The sequence below is a fragment of the Serinus canaria genome, chromosome 7, assembly GCF_022539315.1.
Source record: "Serinus canaria isolate serCan28SL12 chromosome 7, serCan2020, whole genome shotgun sequence".
Classification (NCBI taxonomy): domain Eukaryota; kingdom Metazoa; phylum Chordata; class Aves; order Passeriformes; family Fringillidae; genus Serinus; species Serinus canaria.
In genome coordinates, this window is record NC_066321.1 from 4911288 (window position 1) to 4929176 (window position 17889).

At 36.7% G+C, this 17889-nt stretch overlaps 1 protein-coding gene across 1 annotated transcript in view; it reads left to right on the plus strand.

Moving 5' to 3' along the window:
• LRP1B (LDL receptor related protein 1B) overlaps positions 1-17889 on the plus strand; it is a 474765-nt gene that overhangs the window by 355863 nt on the left and 101013 nt on the right. Inside the window, exons 46-57 of the mRNA XM_050976996.1 lie at positions 783-911; positions 2285-2404; positions 3917-4030; positions 4220-4369; positions 6879-7001; positions 8744-8863; positions 10285-10413; positions 11240-11362; positions 12633-12773; positions 14054-14241; positions 15760-15943; positions 17162-17247. Of these exons, the coding sequence (XP_050832953.1) occupies positions 783-911; positions 2285-2404; positions 3917-4030; positions 4220-4369; positions 6879-7001; positions 8744-8863; positions 10285-10413; positions 11240-11362; positions 12633-12773; positions 14054-14241; positions 15760-15943; positions 17162-17247 (1607 nt within the window). The remainder of the gene's footprint in view (positions 1-782; positions 912-2284; positions 2405-3916; positions 4031-4219; positions 4370-6878; positions 7002-8743; positions 8864-10284; positions 10414-11239; positions 11363-12632; positions 12774-14053; positions 14242-15759; positions 15944-17161; positions 17248-17889) is intronic.

Genomic DNA, 17889 nt, shown 5'->3' on the forward strand with positions numbered 1-17889 from the left:
CACTTTTTCTTTGTGTTTCAATCAAATGAAGAAATGCTTTCAATTTATATTGGCTTGGCTATTGCGTATAACAGACATTTATTCTTCCTGAATTTTTGCTGAAGTGATTATAATGGAAACAAGAAAGAAGCATAACAATTGGATATAATTTCTCCATTCTTCTTCTTCTTCTTGAGTGATCCTAAATGCTCCTAGTTTCTCTTCACTTAGATATTTTGGTTAGAACCATACTCACAAAGCAGATGAATGACGTATCCTGAAGTTCATTACCAAACTGTTGTGTCCAATTTGTGAAATGTTTTTGTTTCTTAAGTAAAAGAGTAAAAATTTTAAATGTGCACCTGGTTCTCTTCTAAAATAATAAATAAAACATCCACTAGATGAGAAAGGGAGGGGTTTTGTGAACAAAAATAAAAGTAAAATGGAAGCAGGAGGTTTTCTCCCTTGGGGCTTAGGCTGTATCATTCAAGCTGGGGGTTGGGGAGGCATGGGTGAGTAGAAGGAAGCTGAGCACAGCAGTTCCAAAGTTCTTATCTATCAGAATGAGTGCTTGTGAATTGCTTCACTGCATGTTCCTTCATGGATATTTGTCAATGTATTTTCTTTTACAGGTTCTCTTTGTAGAAGCTTTTAAATTCCGATGCCATGGTGCGTTTTAGTGTTTTGTACTCAGGTTTTCAAAATTCATGCAGGTCAAGACTGAAATGAAGCCAGCATGCTTTCTCATTTTCACTAGTTGTAAAAGCTTTTAAAAATTACCTGTTAATGTGGTTTATTTTTAGGTAAAAATTCTACTTGCAACATCTATTCAGAGTTTGAATGTGGGAACGGGGAATGCATTGATTATCAGCTGACTTGTGATGGCATTGCTCACTGTAAGGACAAGTCTGATGAGAAACTTTTCTACTGTGGTGGGTATTTCCAGATCTTTCACCTTCCTGTTGTCATTTTGGGGTTAAACATGCTTAGTTTGCTTCCTTTTATTCACACCAACTGCTTGGCCAAGATGCCCAGGAAGAAAACGCCGACACGCATAAAGAAAACCTTGACATGACATGGAAAAATTACCTGAAAATATTTTTTGCTTCCAAACTTCATGTATTAACTGACATATTTAATAAAAAGCATCTCAAAGGTTCTAATGTTTCTGTCTAGAATAAAAAAAAGGAAAAACATGGCTAACTGCTTTTTCAAAGATGGAAGATACCTTATTGTACAGTAATATAAAATATATAATTGCTAGTTATAAAAATTATAAATAGATTTATAAATACAAGATTTGTTGCCCAGGGCAGCTGTGGCTGCCCCATTCCTGGAAGTGTCCAAGGCCAGCTTGGACAGGGCTTGGAGCAGCCTGGGATAGTAGAAGGTGTCCCTGCCCAAGGCCTGGGGTGGAAGGAGATGGTTTTTAAGGTCCCTTCCAACCCATTCCATGTTTCTGTGATTCTGAGAACAAACAATTTGTCTTTCCATGGATTTGCCACATAATTTTATGAAGGACATTCTATTGATTTGCAGTGTGACAGTGAACACCTTGCCTCATTTAAATCAACTGTACCAAATATTTTGCTACACGTTGGAGAAAAAACCTGGTGGAACTGGGGTCCTTCCATGCATATACAGGGTGTTGCTTTCTGAATCTGATAAAGAACAGAGTGCTGGACTCATTATTTTGATTAACTAATGCAGTGAACATTATTATTGTGACTTCTGCAATGATTAGGGCTTTAGTAAATCAGTCCTGAATTTTCAAACATATCATTATATGCAAAATTCATACATTCTTCAATAGTGTTCTTGAGCAGAATGCTTTCAGTATCGGTGCTCAGAAATCCAGAAACCTCTCTGATAATATTTGTTGCCATTTTATTCTCCATTTATTCCTGTTTTGGTTTAGGCCAAATTTGGTAGGCTTCATTCTGTGAGGTGCCACAATGATTCTCCCCAAACAAGTGTATCAAAAAAGAAATTAATTTAAAGTACATAGGCATTTTGTACCAAGGTAATGAAAGCTGGGAATTAGGCCACCCTTTCTCTTTTTGGTTTTTTTTTTTTTTTTTGGTCATTCTTTCTTATGATGCTGTCATTTATTGCTTTTTATCCCTCTATCAGTCCAAGTTATGCTGCATAATGGATGAACAATTTCTGAAGTTACTATTTTTTTTCCTGTAGCTTGGAATGCATCACCAATTAAAATATTGTTCTGGAATGTTTGTTTGGATGGAGGGTAAGGCTGTTTTCCTGAGGTGTCAATCCAATCATGAGCTGCTATTTACCTTTCCAGAAAACAGAGGCTGTCGGAAGGGCTTCAAGCCGTGCTCCAACCGCCGCTGTGTTCCCAGTGACAGAGTCTGTGATGGTGCCAATGACTGTGGTGACAACTCGGATGAATTTGACTGCAAAGGTAAATGGCATCCTATTTCCAAGGTGATTTCTGAATATTGCTTTGTAAATACTCATTATGCAAAGAGGAGTAGCTGGAAAATAACGTGTGATTTAATCATATGATGGGATTGATGCAAAGGCTGATTTTGGTTTGCACCTACAGTCTTCTAGAAGGAGAGTGGTTTTGGCTATAAAATAGAAAATATACATGTGCATTATGCATATAATATTTTATGTTTTATATGTATAAAATATAAAACACAGGTGCTGTATCTTCTGTGAAGTAATGAGAGAGAAAATTTACTGCAGGCACATTGAAAGATGGTGATTTCTCCTCTGCATGTGCCTCTTCTCTGAAGCAGGAAATGCTCCATTTCTCTGCTTCTCCGATGCATGGCAGTGTCCGTGTCCTTTGCAAAGCTTACTAGAATTGTTCTCCTCTTCATATCAGAATTGCTTTTTGATTTATGTCTTTTAACATGAATATTTATATCTGTGCAACAACCAATGCATATAGACCAGCAAGCAGACCACACAAATCCTTAGTTACAATTCAGAAAGTTTGGCAGGGACATTATTCCACGTGATTTATAACTAAAAGCTAAATAGCAACAAGCATTTTTTAAAGGCACATTTTTTTTTTAATCATTTATCTAAATATAGGTAGGGGTAAAAACATATAGGCAAGAACCCCAAGCTGGTTTTACAGAAAATAAATCTGAGATTCATGGATGATCCTGAAAATGCTTCTTCCTCCCTCAAATGAGGATGTGGTGGTTTCAGTTCAAAACCAGCTGGAAACACCAATTTTCTGTAGTGGTTTTGGTTCACCAATCTGAGATTTCATCAATTTTGAGATTTCCTGGCCAGTGCACCAATGAGTGTGGTGGGTTCAGTGCTGGCAAGTCACCAGTGCACTCACTTCCTGCTGTGAGGTAGGATTAGGAGAAAGGCAAAGCAGGCTCAAAACTTTAAAAGGGTATTAAGAAAAATTTATTAACTGTAACTAGAAGAAAGAGTAATAAGAATCAGAACAAAACCTTCGGAACACTTCTCCTCCCCTCACACCTTTTCTTTCCCACTGGTAATGTAAAGAAACAAAACCTAAAATTTCAGTAAGTTTTCCACTTGTAGAAAAGTCTTTCTTCAGTGCACTTAGGGAGAGAAGTCCCTCTTGTTAATGTTATGGAAATTTCTCCACAAGAAAAAAACAGTTCTCTTGTGGCTCACAATTTTTTCACAAATAGCAGCCGCCCGGGGAAATCTCCAATTGTGCAAAATGAGGACAATTGATTATCTCAAAATGAATTTAATTACCTGGACACACTTTTAGGATTAAAAAAAAAAATTAAAAAATTAGCAATTTATAAGGTGTAATAAACTCCAAATCATACGTCTGCTGGAAGGAACAGTGTGTCCTGAATGCCTCATTCTGAAAGGCAGAAGGCTTAAGCATCACCACGTGTCTGATGTGCATCTGAAGAGTGTGTTCAGCACACAAATTTGCGTCCTTTGTAACCGTGTGTTGCAGAGTCGGCGTGCGCCCCGGCGGAGTTCCGCTGCACAGACGGGGTTTGCGTCGGGAAATCAGCGCGGTGCAACCAGATCATGGACTGTGCAGATGCCTCGGATGAAAAGAACTGCAGTGAGTTTGTGTTCCTGCTCCCTCCCAGCAGCTGCTCCCTGATTATTCCTTGTTATGGAGCGCTTCGTTCCTGGGTGTTGCTGCTTGGGATTCCAGCGCCTGCATGGGCTCCTCCAGCCCAAGGTGAAAATTAAACGTTGAGGCTCTCAGGCTGGGTTAGGTGTGTGGTAATTTTCTGTCTCTTTCCAGATAATACAAACTGTGCTTACTTCTATAAACTTGGGATAAAATCTTCAGGATTTATCAGCTGTAATTCCACTTCCCTCTGTATACTGCCAGAATGGATTTGCGATGGGTCTAATGACTGCGGAGACTATACAGATGAATTAAAATGCCCAGGTAACTGGAATAAAATTTAAAAAAAACAAACTCAAAACATTAATTTACCTTTTAAACAAAGAAAAAAAAAGTCCTGTTTGGGGAGGGAGAGTGTTTCTCATTGTGTTGCAAAATGTTTATTTGGTCAATACTGATTTATTGAACATAGAGATTATTCCAATGCTGAATGCAGTTTATTCACCTTTATTTTGTGTTTCCTGGGATTATGCAAAATATTGCAAATGAATACTGATTTTTTTTCTGAAGCAAACTGTAGTGTCTAGCTTTCTATTTCTTACAGGTTAGGCCTGTCATTTATCATTTTTATTTAAGTAAAACATGAGTCATTAAAATGTCAAGCTCATCAAGCATCAGCATAATCACTCAGGAACTTTTATTAGCTCCTGCTTTAGTGGGTGTTATTTCTTTTCTTGCTGACTTGTTTTACTTTCTCTTTTATTTGTTGGAGGCCCTTGGAATAGGCTGCCAGGGTAGAATCCAGGGTTACTACTTTTGTGGTAGCAGCCAGGAGAAAGGGATCATCACAACTTGAGCCCCAGACCCAGGACTGGGGTTCTGTTTAATGTGAACCAATGAATTATTCATAATATCAAATTCTTACCTAATGAAGGAGGGCATTTATGTGTTTGCTCCTTTTTCATCCAGAACCCCTCATTTGAGTTTGAGAATATTAATTACAAAACGAAAATATTTTTTATTTCTATATGTTTTTATAATTGATTTATTCTAGAGTGAAATTAACCTTCTGTTGACCAGTAACACTCTTTCCTCTAAGAACTAGTGTTGAATAAAAATAAATATTTACTAAATAATAAATTTTATTTGCTTGTAAATTTAGAACTTCTAATTTTTTGTTGTTCAATTCCATCAAATTTTTGCATAGTAGTGGACATAATCTGATTCTTTCCATTTAATATTCTCTTTATCTGTGTGACGTTCCTGTTGTGTCACCAGAAGGTTCTATTACAATTCTCATATACCTTGTGCCAAATTTATTGATAAAAATACTACCAGGATCCAGAGGAACCTGGGACTTCAGCAGAACTGTCAGCCAACCTGTCATTAAGAACTTCCATCAGTCCTATAAAATAGATGTATATTAAGTTAGAATTTTCCTTCCAATCTCTACGTTCTCTGGATTAGCTCTTAATTAGGAAGAATTTATTGCATATAACACTTCATTGAGGTCGAAATAGCTTAACTTGCTGTATTTTTAGACAAAGAAAGGTGGTTTTTTCCATACCAAGGAAAATGTTGAGCACAGTGTGCTACAGCTTCGGTAAACTAATGTTGCATAATTACACTAACGTGCATTTTATTCCATTGTCCATTTATTTGTATTACTTCTCTCTGAATTCCAAATGTGTGCCAAAATGTTCCATCAGTTTAATGTGTGACTAATTGCCTGGATCATTCCTCCCTTTACTTGGAAGCAATACCATCCCCACTCAGCCTACGTGTGATTTCCTTTGCCATTTCATTCAAAACTGACCAGCTCTGGCACATTAAGTTTTTGAGTGTTGTTTCTGTTATGAATATTGCAATTCCCATTAGCAGTTTAGTTCAGTGTCATTGTTCTTACAGAAAATTACAGCAAAATACTCATGGAGGGTAGCTTTGCTTAGGGAATCCTTAATACCTACCAAGTCATCACAGATGTTCCACTTCTTTCTTTAGTCTTTATTTTTTTTTTCTTTTTCATTCATACAGCTGTAGAAGCCATAAATGTTTACTTTACCTTTGCTTTTAAAAGAGAGGAGGCTGAAAACAAATCCAGTACACTGAGGGAATAATGAAAATCATGGCAGAGAGTTTCAGTGGTCTCCAGAGCTTGGAATTCCATCCTGGGTTTTCCCAGGGACTTGCTTAAGATTTTGGAAATAAGCTGGTTTTAGACTAATATTTGCGCTTCCATCGTGAAACTCTACATGTGGCATGTTTTCTTTCCTCTCACCTGGCTTCTTAACCATTCATAAAAGTCAAATTTTAAATTACTTTCTGACTAAACAAAATTAAAAATCCAAGGGGGAGCGTTTTAATTCCTGACCAAGTCTAAACCTCTGGCTTCAGCACCACTAGTTTAGCTCCTGTTAGTCAGTGCATACATGAGATTTGTGGCTTCTCCCAGTGACAAAAATACTGCCTCAATTAGATTATCTTGTAAATGACAGCAGAAAGTTCAGAGGGGCAATTTCTTCAGCTGGTGTAAAACAACAAGCAGTGCTGACCTGCCTGACCTCAAAACCTGTAAACTGAACTACTTTCCTCTCCAGGCCTTTTGATTTAGTTTGTAGCTGTGCTCTGGTTCTTCTCTAAAAATAAAAAAATAACTACTTCAGCTCCCTTAACTACTTAGCAATCACCTTTTTTTTTATGAACACAATTTTTTTTTCCATCTTTAGACATAAACACTTTGTTCATCAGTATTCAGAAATTTAGCAGAAATGTTTTAGGCTCCTAGTCATACTAGTAGAGACCATTTTACATTACATTCTTTATTTTATCACAGTTCAAAACAAACCCACATGTGAAGAAAATTATTTTGGTTGTCCTAGTGGAAGATGTATTCTGACCACCTGGCTTTGTGATGGGCAGAAAGACTGTGAGGACGGAGTAGATGAATTGCACTGTGGTGAGCATTCTGTCTTATTTGTATTTCTCTGGTCTCTAATGCACTTTGGAAACAAACAAGTGTGCATTTATATCTCAGAGATCCTATAAAAAAGTCTTTAATGCTGTGTTTTCAGATTCAGCTCTAATAATTCATGCTGCCAATACCTTAAATTCTATTTCATGCCAGAATGAAAGCCCTTAATTTTTTTTCTCTCTTAAGGATGTATTTATATACAGGGTTTTCTATTCATTTAATACTTAACAATGCCACTAATTCTTCACTACTCCTCATTAGAAGAGTTTTACAGATGTAATGAATTTGAATCAGTGTTTGGAGCCCAGGAAATAACCAAACCTCAAAGCAGGCATTGCTTTGCTTCAGAGGCCATGCAGATTTAACTGTTTAAATTAATGACAAAAGTGATGTAAATATAATACAGCATGAACTGTGAACTGGGTTAAGGGTCTGTTCTCTCTCAGATCTTTTCATATTAAATTTTACCTGACTGAAGCACAAAGCAGGTTGGTTTTACTCCTAGTGAAAGCTGGTCTTTTCAGTTTGTGTGGATTACCTGAATGGATTATTTTTGTAGTGAAATTGTACCAGAAAGTAGTGTCAATTTTTTCTATTCCCAATTTAAATAAGACATGAAATTTGTGGGGTTTTTTTCAGCTTTTTGTGGTTTTTTTTCCTTTACTTCTTACCATGACTGAACATTTTATTTATTTTACTACTCTCTTCACGACCCAGTTCCCACTGACATGCTTCCATATTTGGTTTGCAGTTTACATTGTATATTTTTATCTCATAACTTTGAAATTAGGAAGTGCTGTGCACTGTGAAAATCAGAATCTTTTTTGTTGGCCAGATTTTTCAAGCATAACTTGGTGTTTACATTTCCAGGTGTTATACTCTTGTGTCCAATACTGTAAACTGAATTAGCTGATTTTTGTGGGCAAAAGGGAAGGGGGATTAAGTCAATGCTTCTTACCCCTTTGATTTCTCTTGCCCATTTTTTGATACCTGTTACAATGCTCTCCTTTAAATTCAGATTTCTTACCTAAAATTCTTTTAATGTTAATATTAAAATTTGTTGTCATCAAAATCAGTTGCAACAAAATAGACTTTGTTCTTAAGGGAAGAAGCCTGGGGAAAATGCAAGACCTGAATTTTTCAGAAAAGAATAGTATTGATTTAGGACAGTTTTGAAGTCTGATTCTGGAATATAGAAACTAAACTTCTGTTTTCAATGTGTAGAAAACTGTAAATGGGATAAAAAAAACACACAAATTTTTCTTGTGAGAAAAAATAATGATATCTTTTAAAGATGGAGGTAACTTCTGGAATACCAGAAGAAAGGCTGGGTTGGAAAATTTGAGCTGTGCCCTCTCTCTCCTACTACCCAAGTAAAGCAGTTCACTGTAGCTGTAGGAGTTGTTAAACGTGCAAACCAGGCTTCAGATTTTTAGGGTGTTTATCCTCATCCTACTTGCAAAATATTTGAAAATATTGGAATGTCTTTTGGAATATTTCACTGTTTATTTTTAAAAATATGTTGGTGAATGCAAACTTGCACAAACTTGCAAAACCTAAGATGCTGAATAACAAGATTGGGATAGTACAGTGTTGGAGCATTTGAATACATGGAAACTGGGAGGAGAGAAAGGAGCAGTGCAAAAAATCCTAAACTGTACTTGAAACGGCAGGGAATGCAGTGGTGTTGTGAACCTAACAAATGCAGGGCCTGGTGTCACCCCCAGATTCATCCTGCTCCTGGAATCAGTTTGCTTGCTCTGCAAACAAGTGCATCTCCAAGCAGTGGACGTGCGACGGGGAGGACGACTGCGGGGACGGCTTAGATGAGAGCGATGCCGTCTGTGGTGAGTTCAGTGCTGGTCTTCTCACCTCTGGCCTGGGTCAGATGGTGCTGAATCAGGGTGATTGTGTATTCCAAAGAGAGAGGAACAAGGAGGGAATCTCCAAAGGGTGTGAGGGATCTCCTCCCTCAGCCCCCTCCACCCAGAAGACAGCTCCATTTTTATAGGAACTGTATGATTTGTGTAATTCTGTTGATGACTAAAGAGGCTGATCTGGAACAAAGGCTAGGTAGAGTTAAAGGAATTAAGTTGGTTTTTATTAAAAGGCCTTCAAAGGATACTCCTTGGGCAGTACAAGAGCCTGGCCATGGCTCTGTCCCAGATGGACATAAAATGGACGCAAAAATAGATAATTGGTCAGGAGTTTTAACACTTTAATAAGTTTTGGTCCATTTCCATATTGGAGTCAATTGTCCAATGACAGCTTCAAGTTATTGAGTCCCATCCTCCCAGATTGCTCTCCTCAATTTTTGGTGTTTAAACTTTTTGGGCCTGAAGCTGCAATGGTGTCCTTGGTTCTCAGGCTGGAAAAGGATTTGTCTTAACTACTCTGTGGAGAGAATTTTATAACACTTTATATGAAGTTTAGAGTTACACACTAAGATAGTACAGAAAAATATAAAAGCTAAAACTTAAGGCATCACTATCAGTAAAGTTATGAATGGCAAACCAGCTGGGTAAAAGGACAGCCAGCCTGTTCTCCAGTTCCTATCCTTGATGTAAAACCCCTGTTTGAGTTTCATATTTGAGTGCCAGGTGCTCAAAGACCCTAAAGGTATTGTATTTTTGTTTTAGGTTTGTTCCATTTTCCTAGCTCTTGCTTCTGTTCCCTCTTAGATAAGTTAAAAATGCTTCACTAAAAAGGAGACTGCATTTTCTACTAGTTTTAATTAGAATTTAAGGAAATATTAAATTTTTTTTTTAAATACTCCTTATCTATAACTTCTGAAAGGTGGTTGTGCTCAGATGGGGGTTGGGCTCTTTCTCCAGGCAGCACTGACAGAACCAGAGGACACAGTCTCAAGCTGCACCAAGGGAAATACAGGTCGGATATTAGGAAAAAGTTTTTCACAGAAAGAGTGATAAAGTTCTGGAATGGCTGCCTGGAGAGGTGGTGGAGTCACCAAGCCTGGGTGTGTTTTAAAACAGACTGGATGGGGCGCTGGGTGCCAGGGATTAGTTGAGGTGTTAGGGCTGGGTTGGACTTGATGATCTTGAAGATCTCTTCCAACCCAGTGATTCTGTGACTGTAGAACGATCCCAGCCAGTAGGTTTATCATGATGTGCAAAATGAAATATTCACTGAGATGTTAAAATAAACCCCTTTAATCATACCCAGTCACCATACAAACTTGGGCTAGGGTGTTCCAGCTGGGGCTTTGGGATGGAGCAGTGCTGAGGGCTCCCCTGCCATGTGTCCCCAGGCTCAGTGACGTGTGCTGCAGACACCTTCAGCTGCCTGGGCTCCCACGCCTGCGTGCCCCAGCACTGGCTCTGCGACGGGGAGCGCGACTGTCCCAACGGAAGCGACGAGCTCTCCACAGCGGGCTGTGGTAGGTTTGCATGGCCAAAAACATGTTGTTCTCGTGCTATTTCATGTTTTTTTCATGTCCACTTTGCTGGTGAAGAGTGTGAGTACGTGCCTCACAGCTTAACTCGGGCTGACACGGTGAGGCAGGTCAGGATGTGCTGGCACTTCACAGGCAGTGTGCAGTGCTCACTGGTGAAAATCAGCACTTCGGTGTCCCTGCGGGTTTATTGCCCTTCCTGGAGAAAATGCCGCTGGTCATGTCCAGGGGGATGTGCATCAAGAAAGGAGATGCAAGTTCTGTCTTCAGTTTACTCTAATTGTTCAGATCCTGACATCTCTTGCACTATAAAATGCTCCTTCCAGTCTTCCTGAGACATGTTTCCATGAACAGTGTCAGGAGCTCAGTAATAGTTTCATTGGAGGGTTTTTTTTTTATTAATACATAAAAATGGTACATAAGTATATTCTATATATTTTGAGTGTTTGTGGCCTTCACAGAGCATTTGTTCAGGAGCAGACCAGTATAAAGACATCTCTTTTTCCAAAATATTCTTTTCTTCAGAGCCATACTTTAGTTTAGCCATAGACAGCATTGACTTCTGAAGGTTTTCTTTCTTGGATTACAGAAGATTTTAGCTATCTTTACTCCTGTAGCATTCTTTGTGATGAGTAGCTTTTTCTAGTATTGAATTGTGCATGCTTTTATCTGACTAAAAAGTTATGGTTATTTCCATTGAATTCCCTCAAATTCACTTCTCATTTCATCTTTGTGTAGGAAAATCGGCTGTTTATCTGATTGTTCTCAATTTCTATCTTTTTTCTTTTTTTATGTGCTGCATTTTCCTCAGCTCCCAATAACACTTGTGATGAGAATGCTTTCATGTGCCATAACAAAGTCTGCATTCCCAAGCAGTTTGTTTGTGACCACGATGACGACTGTGGAGATGGATCAGATGAATCCCTGGAATGTGGCAAGTATAACAAAAATAGAAATAAATAAAACAATTAAAAAAAACCAAATAAATAAAACAATTTCACACTGCTGTAAGGCATTCTTCAGGTCTGCCACTCTAAGGCATTATTGAAAAAGAAAGTTCTTCTTTTTTTTAAAATTGTTTTAATTCTCAATTTAAATTATGCATTAATTAATACAGCTTGGAATTAACTTGGATCTGGGGCTACAGTGACAAATTATTTTCCATAGAGTCTCACAGTTGATTGCTGATAATATTTAGGAGAAATTTAAAAGTATGACCTAGAATTTCTTGTTTAATAAGTTTATCTTTATGATATTTATTTTTGTCTTTGTCTCTATATACCTTTTTTTTTCCTATCAAAGTATCAAACACATCTGTCATGATAATCACTGCATTTAAATTATATCAACTATAACCATATGTTAATGGTTAATTTTCACCATTCACATGAATTTGGGGTTTCTTATATGTTCTGAGTGTCTGCTCAATGTATCTTGGGCCATACTCAGAAGCATTAACCTATGTAAATAATATTTATGAAAAACACAGAGCAAATATCCCCTTCACAATGACAAACTGGTGATTATCTATGGTATTTTCGGGGTCCCCAGGATGAAGGAGGAATTGAGAATCTGACTCCATGTTCTTAGAAGGCTGATTTATTATTTTATGGTATTGTATTATATTATGTTAAAGAATACTATACTAAAACTATACTAGCAAATAGAGAAAGGATGCAGACAGAAGGCTTAACAAGATATTAATGAAAAACTCATGACTGCTTCCAGAGCCTCAACACAGCTGGCTGTGATTGGTCATTAAGTAAAAAAAAATCACATGTTGGATAAACAATCTCCAACCAGATTCCAAAGCAGAAAAACACAGGAGAAGCAAATCAGATAATTATTGTTTTCATTTTTCTCTGAGGTTTCTCAGCTTCCCAGGAGAAGAAATCCTGGCACGGAGGTTTTTCCAGAAAACATGACAGTAACAATTATCATGCCTGGTTTTGTTCTGTTACAATTTAGATTGGTTATTTACTCTTAAATTTGCTCCAGAAATGAGAATCACAACAGAAAATAGAAAATATCTGTATGTTATAGATTTCTTTAATTTGATTTCTCTCTTGGCTGGTGTTTGAGCACAACACTCTACATCTCTAAATGGAGCAAAAAATAATTCTCATTCTGCTGCTTCAAACATGCAGGATTTTATGTTGAAACTCTGAGAGCAAGCTCGAGGTGGGTGGTTGCTGGTTTTGTAGGGTATCGTCGCTGCCGTCCTGGAGAGTTCACCTGTGCTGATGGGCGCTGCCTGCTGAATTCCCAGTGGCAATGTGACGGGGACTTTGACTGCCCAGACCACTCTGATGAAGCCCCCATCAACACCAAATGCAAAAGTTCAGGTTTGTAATTTTTTGCACCAAATGCAAAAGTTCAGGTTTGTAATTTTTTGCACCAAATGCAAAAGTTCAGGTTTGTAATTTTTTGCACCAAATGCAAAAGTTCAGGTTTGTAATTTTTTGCACCAAGTGCAAAAGTTCAGGTTTGTAATTTTTTGAAGAACACACATGAGCTTTCTTTTTTGAGGGCGATGGTTTAGGGCTCTAAGTCAGCAAATGTAAACCCTCGTACCTTAAATTTCCAGCGCTTTCGTGGTGATTTTGCTCATGTCTTGCAAGGAGAAATTGTTCTGAGCATCCAAAACTTCAGTTCACAAAGTCCAAGCCACCAGTTCCTATAGAATAAAAGAGCCAACATTTCCTTAATGCATAACTCCTGTTGATGCTAAAATAAGATGAAATAAATATTGTAATTTCCAAAATTTCTAGCTTGGTCTTATAATGGTTACTGTGTTCCAGATATTCATCACACAGAAGGAGTTAATATAAAAGCAGATGTAAAGTTGCTCCCACTATAAATATTAAACCCTGTTTTAATTTTTAAGTAAATTATTGACTGAATGCTATTGATTTTATTGATATTTTCTGCTTACATTAATAATTTTGATGAGGTCTGATTGGTTTTTGAGAGGGAAATTAGTCCTGGTCTGCATATGTTGTTCTAGTCTGTGGCTTTTTAAAAGACCAATTCTTCTGTCTAGCCCTTAGCATTTCATTGCACTGTAGCCAGGTTCTTCATTCCAGTTTTGATGGAAAACACTCATCTGCTGTGAGGTGAGGCAGCACACCTATCTTATATTTATTTAAATGTTTCAATTGTTATTTAAAGGATCTGAATGTAGCTGAGATGATGTATTGAAGTTTTGCCAAACAGGGAAGAACACATTTGCAGGTCATTAGACAAGGAATGCATTGGAACTCAGCCAGCTGTGTTCCTAAACCCCTCAGCATCCATCCCATCCGGGGGGAACCCATGTTTTTACACTTTTGGAAACTAGAACTGTATTTTGTGCAGAGATTATGTAGAGGGTTCTCCGTTATATGAAAACAAATGTGTAGGAGGGAGTAAGAAGTTGATGTCTTCACCCATTTTTCCAGGAGAGGAATAACCTTCAAAGACACTGAAAAGTGAGAAGTTATCATAAAGCTATCAATAAGGAATAAATATTCAGTTGTTACACAATATTTTCCTTTTGCATGCACACAGCAGCTGATCCATGAGAAAACTAATTCCAAATGCTAAGAGATGACACCAAGTTGTGTGTTCTTTTTTTGTTTTCCAGAGCAGTCATGTAACAGCTCTTTTTTTATGTGCAAAACTGGCAAGTGCATTCCTCAAAGTGAGGTTTGTGATAACAAAGAAGATTGCAGTGATGGGTCTGATGAGAAAAGCTGCCACATTAATGAATGCCTCAGTAAGAAGGTCAGTGGCTGTTCCCAGGATTGCCAAGACCTTCCTGTTGGATACAAGGTGAATAATTGCAAAATATAATATATTCATATAATGAGTATTTAATATAAGATATTAAATATTATAATATTTAATATTATAATATTTAATATTATAATATTTAACATAATGTGAGTTTTTAGCTCTCAACTGTTTAACTACTGCATGATTATAATAAAGCCCCACTGTGTGCTATCTCTTCATAGTGAAATAGCTTACATGCCAAAATAAGAACATTCAAATTTTCATTTCCTGTAAGTAAATTGACAATTGTATTTGAAAAATGGTACAGTGCATATTTTAAACCTATGGAAAGGTACTTTAAATACAACAGATCATACTGGTGTATACAGAGCACTGAAAATCAATGAGTAAAAATCTTACAATACATAGGAATGAACAGCAGAAATAGTGGTTTTCTCCAGTTTTTTGTTTTGTTTTTTTCTTATTTTGGTCCAAGACAGAAACTCTTACAGAACTATTTAAACAAAGTAGTATCTCCTTAGTAGCAGAATAAAACTGCTCATTGTCTGCATCTGAGGATGTTTTTTGAATCTGCTCTTTGGCCTTGACAAGTAGAGAGGAACAGCCTGTAAATAGCACCTAAAAATAGAAGAAAGACTTTTTTCAGGGTTTTAACTCTGAAGTAACCCTAACTGCACTCCCAAAGTTTCATCTTTTCAGCTGAACATTGGCCCTCTGAGAACTAAATAAAATCTGTGCAGCTTAGCTTAGATCTGCAGGTATTGAACCCTCTGGAACTGTGAGGGTGAGACAGAGACCCAGGAGCTGTTGGGTTCAACAAAAACCTTGTTGAAGTAGTGGAGAAAGCACATCCTGGATCTCTGCAGAGAGAAATAGAGAATATAGGGGGGAACATGACAGGAAGTCTTCTGTCAACAAAATTTATGCCTCTTTTTCAAACCCCCTCAGGCCAGTTGTATTTTGCACCTTTCACATTGCATGTGATAAAGTTGCCAAGATCATCACCAGACCCAAATAAATGTCAGAGAAACAGAGAATATTAATACTTAGAAAGGATCTACAAGAATTGTCCATGTCCAGCTCCTAACTGGGCTCAAGAGTTCTGATTCACATTCCTGTGTTGGTTACACAGATTGCTGGGTGGTATCAATGATTCCAAGGAAAAGAGGTTAAAACTATCTTTACCAAAAACCACATGTATAATTGAAACTTAAGAACTCCAAAGGGTCCATCCATCCTTATTTTCAAGAAAAAAATCCTTCCTATATTTTTGAAAAGGTGTGTTTTACTTTTTCTCCAGTTGAAGTAGAAATAATTATTCATTCTACAGGGTTTTGTTTGGGTTTTTATGGAGGAAATAGTGCTTAGGATCCCATCAGCAATATTTGAAAAGAAAAGTAGGCATGCCTCCTATAAACCATACAAGCAGCAAAGTAATTAGGATGTTCCTTGAAAAAATGAGATGCATAAAAAGTTTATGATGCTAACATATTCAGAAGCAAGTAGACAAAGGTGATAAACAGAATTAAAAATGTATTTGGTTTTCTTTCCCAGTGCAAATGCTGGCCTGGATTCCTCCTGAAGGATGATGGCAAAACGTGTGTAGATATTGATGAATGTTCATCTGGATTTCCCTGTAGCCAGCAATGCATCAATACCTATGGAACCTACAAATGCTTGTGTGCAGAAGGGTATGAAACACAGCCTGATAATCCAAATGGCTGCAAATCCCTTTCAGGTATTACTGTTTAATGCTTTTATAATCCTCAGCTGTATCAAAATAATTTGTGGAAAAAAATAAATTTAGCCCCAAGGTCTGTGGTACCTTTATATGCAAGATAAAAACAGAATTACTTTGAATCTACTTTTTCAATGTAAAATACGAATGTGACTGTGTCTGAATGCAATAATAAGTGATATTTTTAGTCTGTGTTTTCCTCAGCTCATTTGTAGTAAATAGATACAGTGGTTTTTGAAAGTGTGAATAATTAACTTTATTAGAGAAAGTATTAGAAAAGTTAAAATGCATCACTTAGTTCTGCTTCTGAGTCCGATGATAATAGCAGGGTTATGATAAGATTTCATCACCTTTAGAATATTAGAATGTACATCAAACTTCCTCATCTGAAAAGGAGGAACAGGAAAAAATAGAAAAAGCAACTCTGTTATAACATGCAAATGTTTTCAGTACAGGAGCAGAGTGGGCTGGACAACACATTACATTCTAGAGTGCAAGAGCAGTAGATACAAAGCCTTTAACACATTTTTTAGTTATCACTGGTAATCTCTTTTTTTTTTTTTTTTTAAGTTGAGGTGTCTTTCAATAGAGCTAAAATAAAGACAGCCTTAAAAATATATTTTTAGAATTATGTATGTCAGTGTCAGAGATGTTTCAGTGATGTCATGAATGAGAATCTGAAAGTAAATATTTTTTATAAACTACAAAGCCAGGGTTACACAAAGTCAAATATTGCTTCAGTTCAAACTTAAAAAAATCAAGGTTTTTATGAGTAGCTGTTTCTTTCTCACTGTACCATTCAGACTAATGAAATCTCAAAAAGCAATGGTCAAAACCTGCATGGTTTGCAACCATAATTAGTAGTCAGTATTAAATTGAAAGAAAATGTTGAAATTAAAACCTATGGAATGAAATATATTTCCCATTTAATCTCTGACATTAAATTAGGATAAAATGCAGTGTGATTCCCATATGGCAAAGGCAAAAGAATTAAATTGCATTGAAAGATATACTAATTGATTGCTTTGTTCATTTTTATACTGCATCATTGATCTTTCTTGGAGCATTTGAATGTTTTAAATATTTCTTTCATCCATAACATTGATCAGAGCATGTAACATTTATTTTTCAAGCCATCTGTATTTCAGCATTGTATTCCTGATTTTCCATAAATTAACGTAAAAGCTAGTCTAATATATTCTTTCTCCTGGGGTTTAGATGAGGAACCTTTCTTAATTCTGGCTGATCATCACGAAATAAGAAAAATTAGCACTGATGGATCCAACTACACTTTGTTGAAACAGGTATAACCATAGTACCATGCTCTAAGTTTAACTCAATACTTTTATTTTTTTCTAAAGTTTGCAACTAACAGAAACATCATCCTATAATTGGCGTTGTGTGCACCACAGAACAACTGCAGTGCCTTCAGAGTTATTGCAATACTTTTAATTAACTATTTTTTTCTGGATTTGACATGATTGAAGCTCAGGCAGTTGTTTTGTCAGTCATTCTGATGTACTAAAAAATTATGTTATTTGTGATCCTCTTCCATCACAATATGTTTTGTGCAATTTGTCTATTTCAGTTAAAAAAACAAACAAAAATCCCCACCTATTTGCCCATGTATGATTTGGGCCACTTACTGTCATAATCTAAATCTATTTTCAGACAGGCAATCCCAATATTTATGGTATTACAAAATGTGAACTCTTTTTTTTGTGTAAATCTAATTTTTATAGTAATTACTTAAAAATATTATAACAGAGAAAAGAAAAAGTGAAAAACTGCAAAAATAGAAAGTCACCCCGTAAATACAGAGCTGCCTTTTTTAGCAGTCTGCTGTCCTTCTATGCTTCACCTAAGTGTAGTTATTTACCACAGATTAGATTTCCAAAATATGTTTTAATAAAATTATCCTTTTCCTTCAATTCTAATGGATCAAT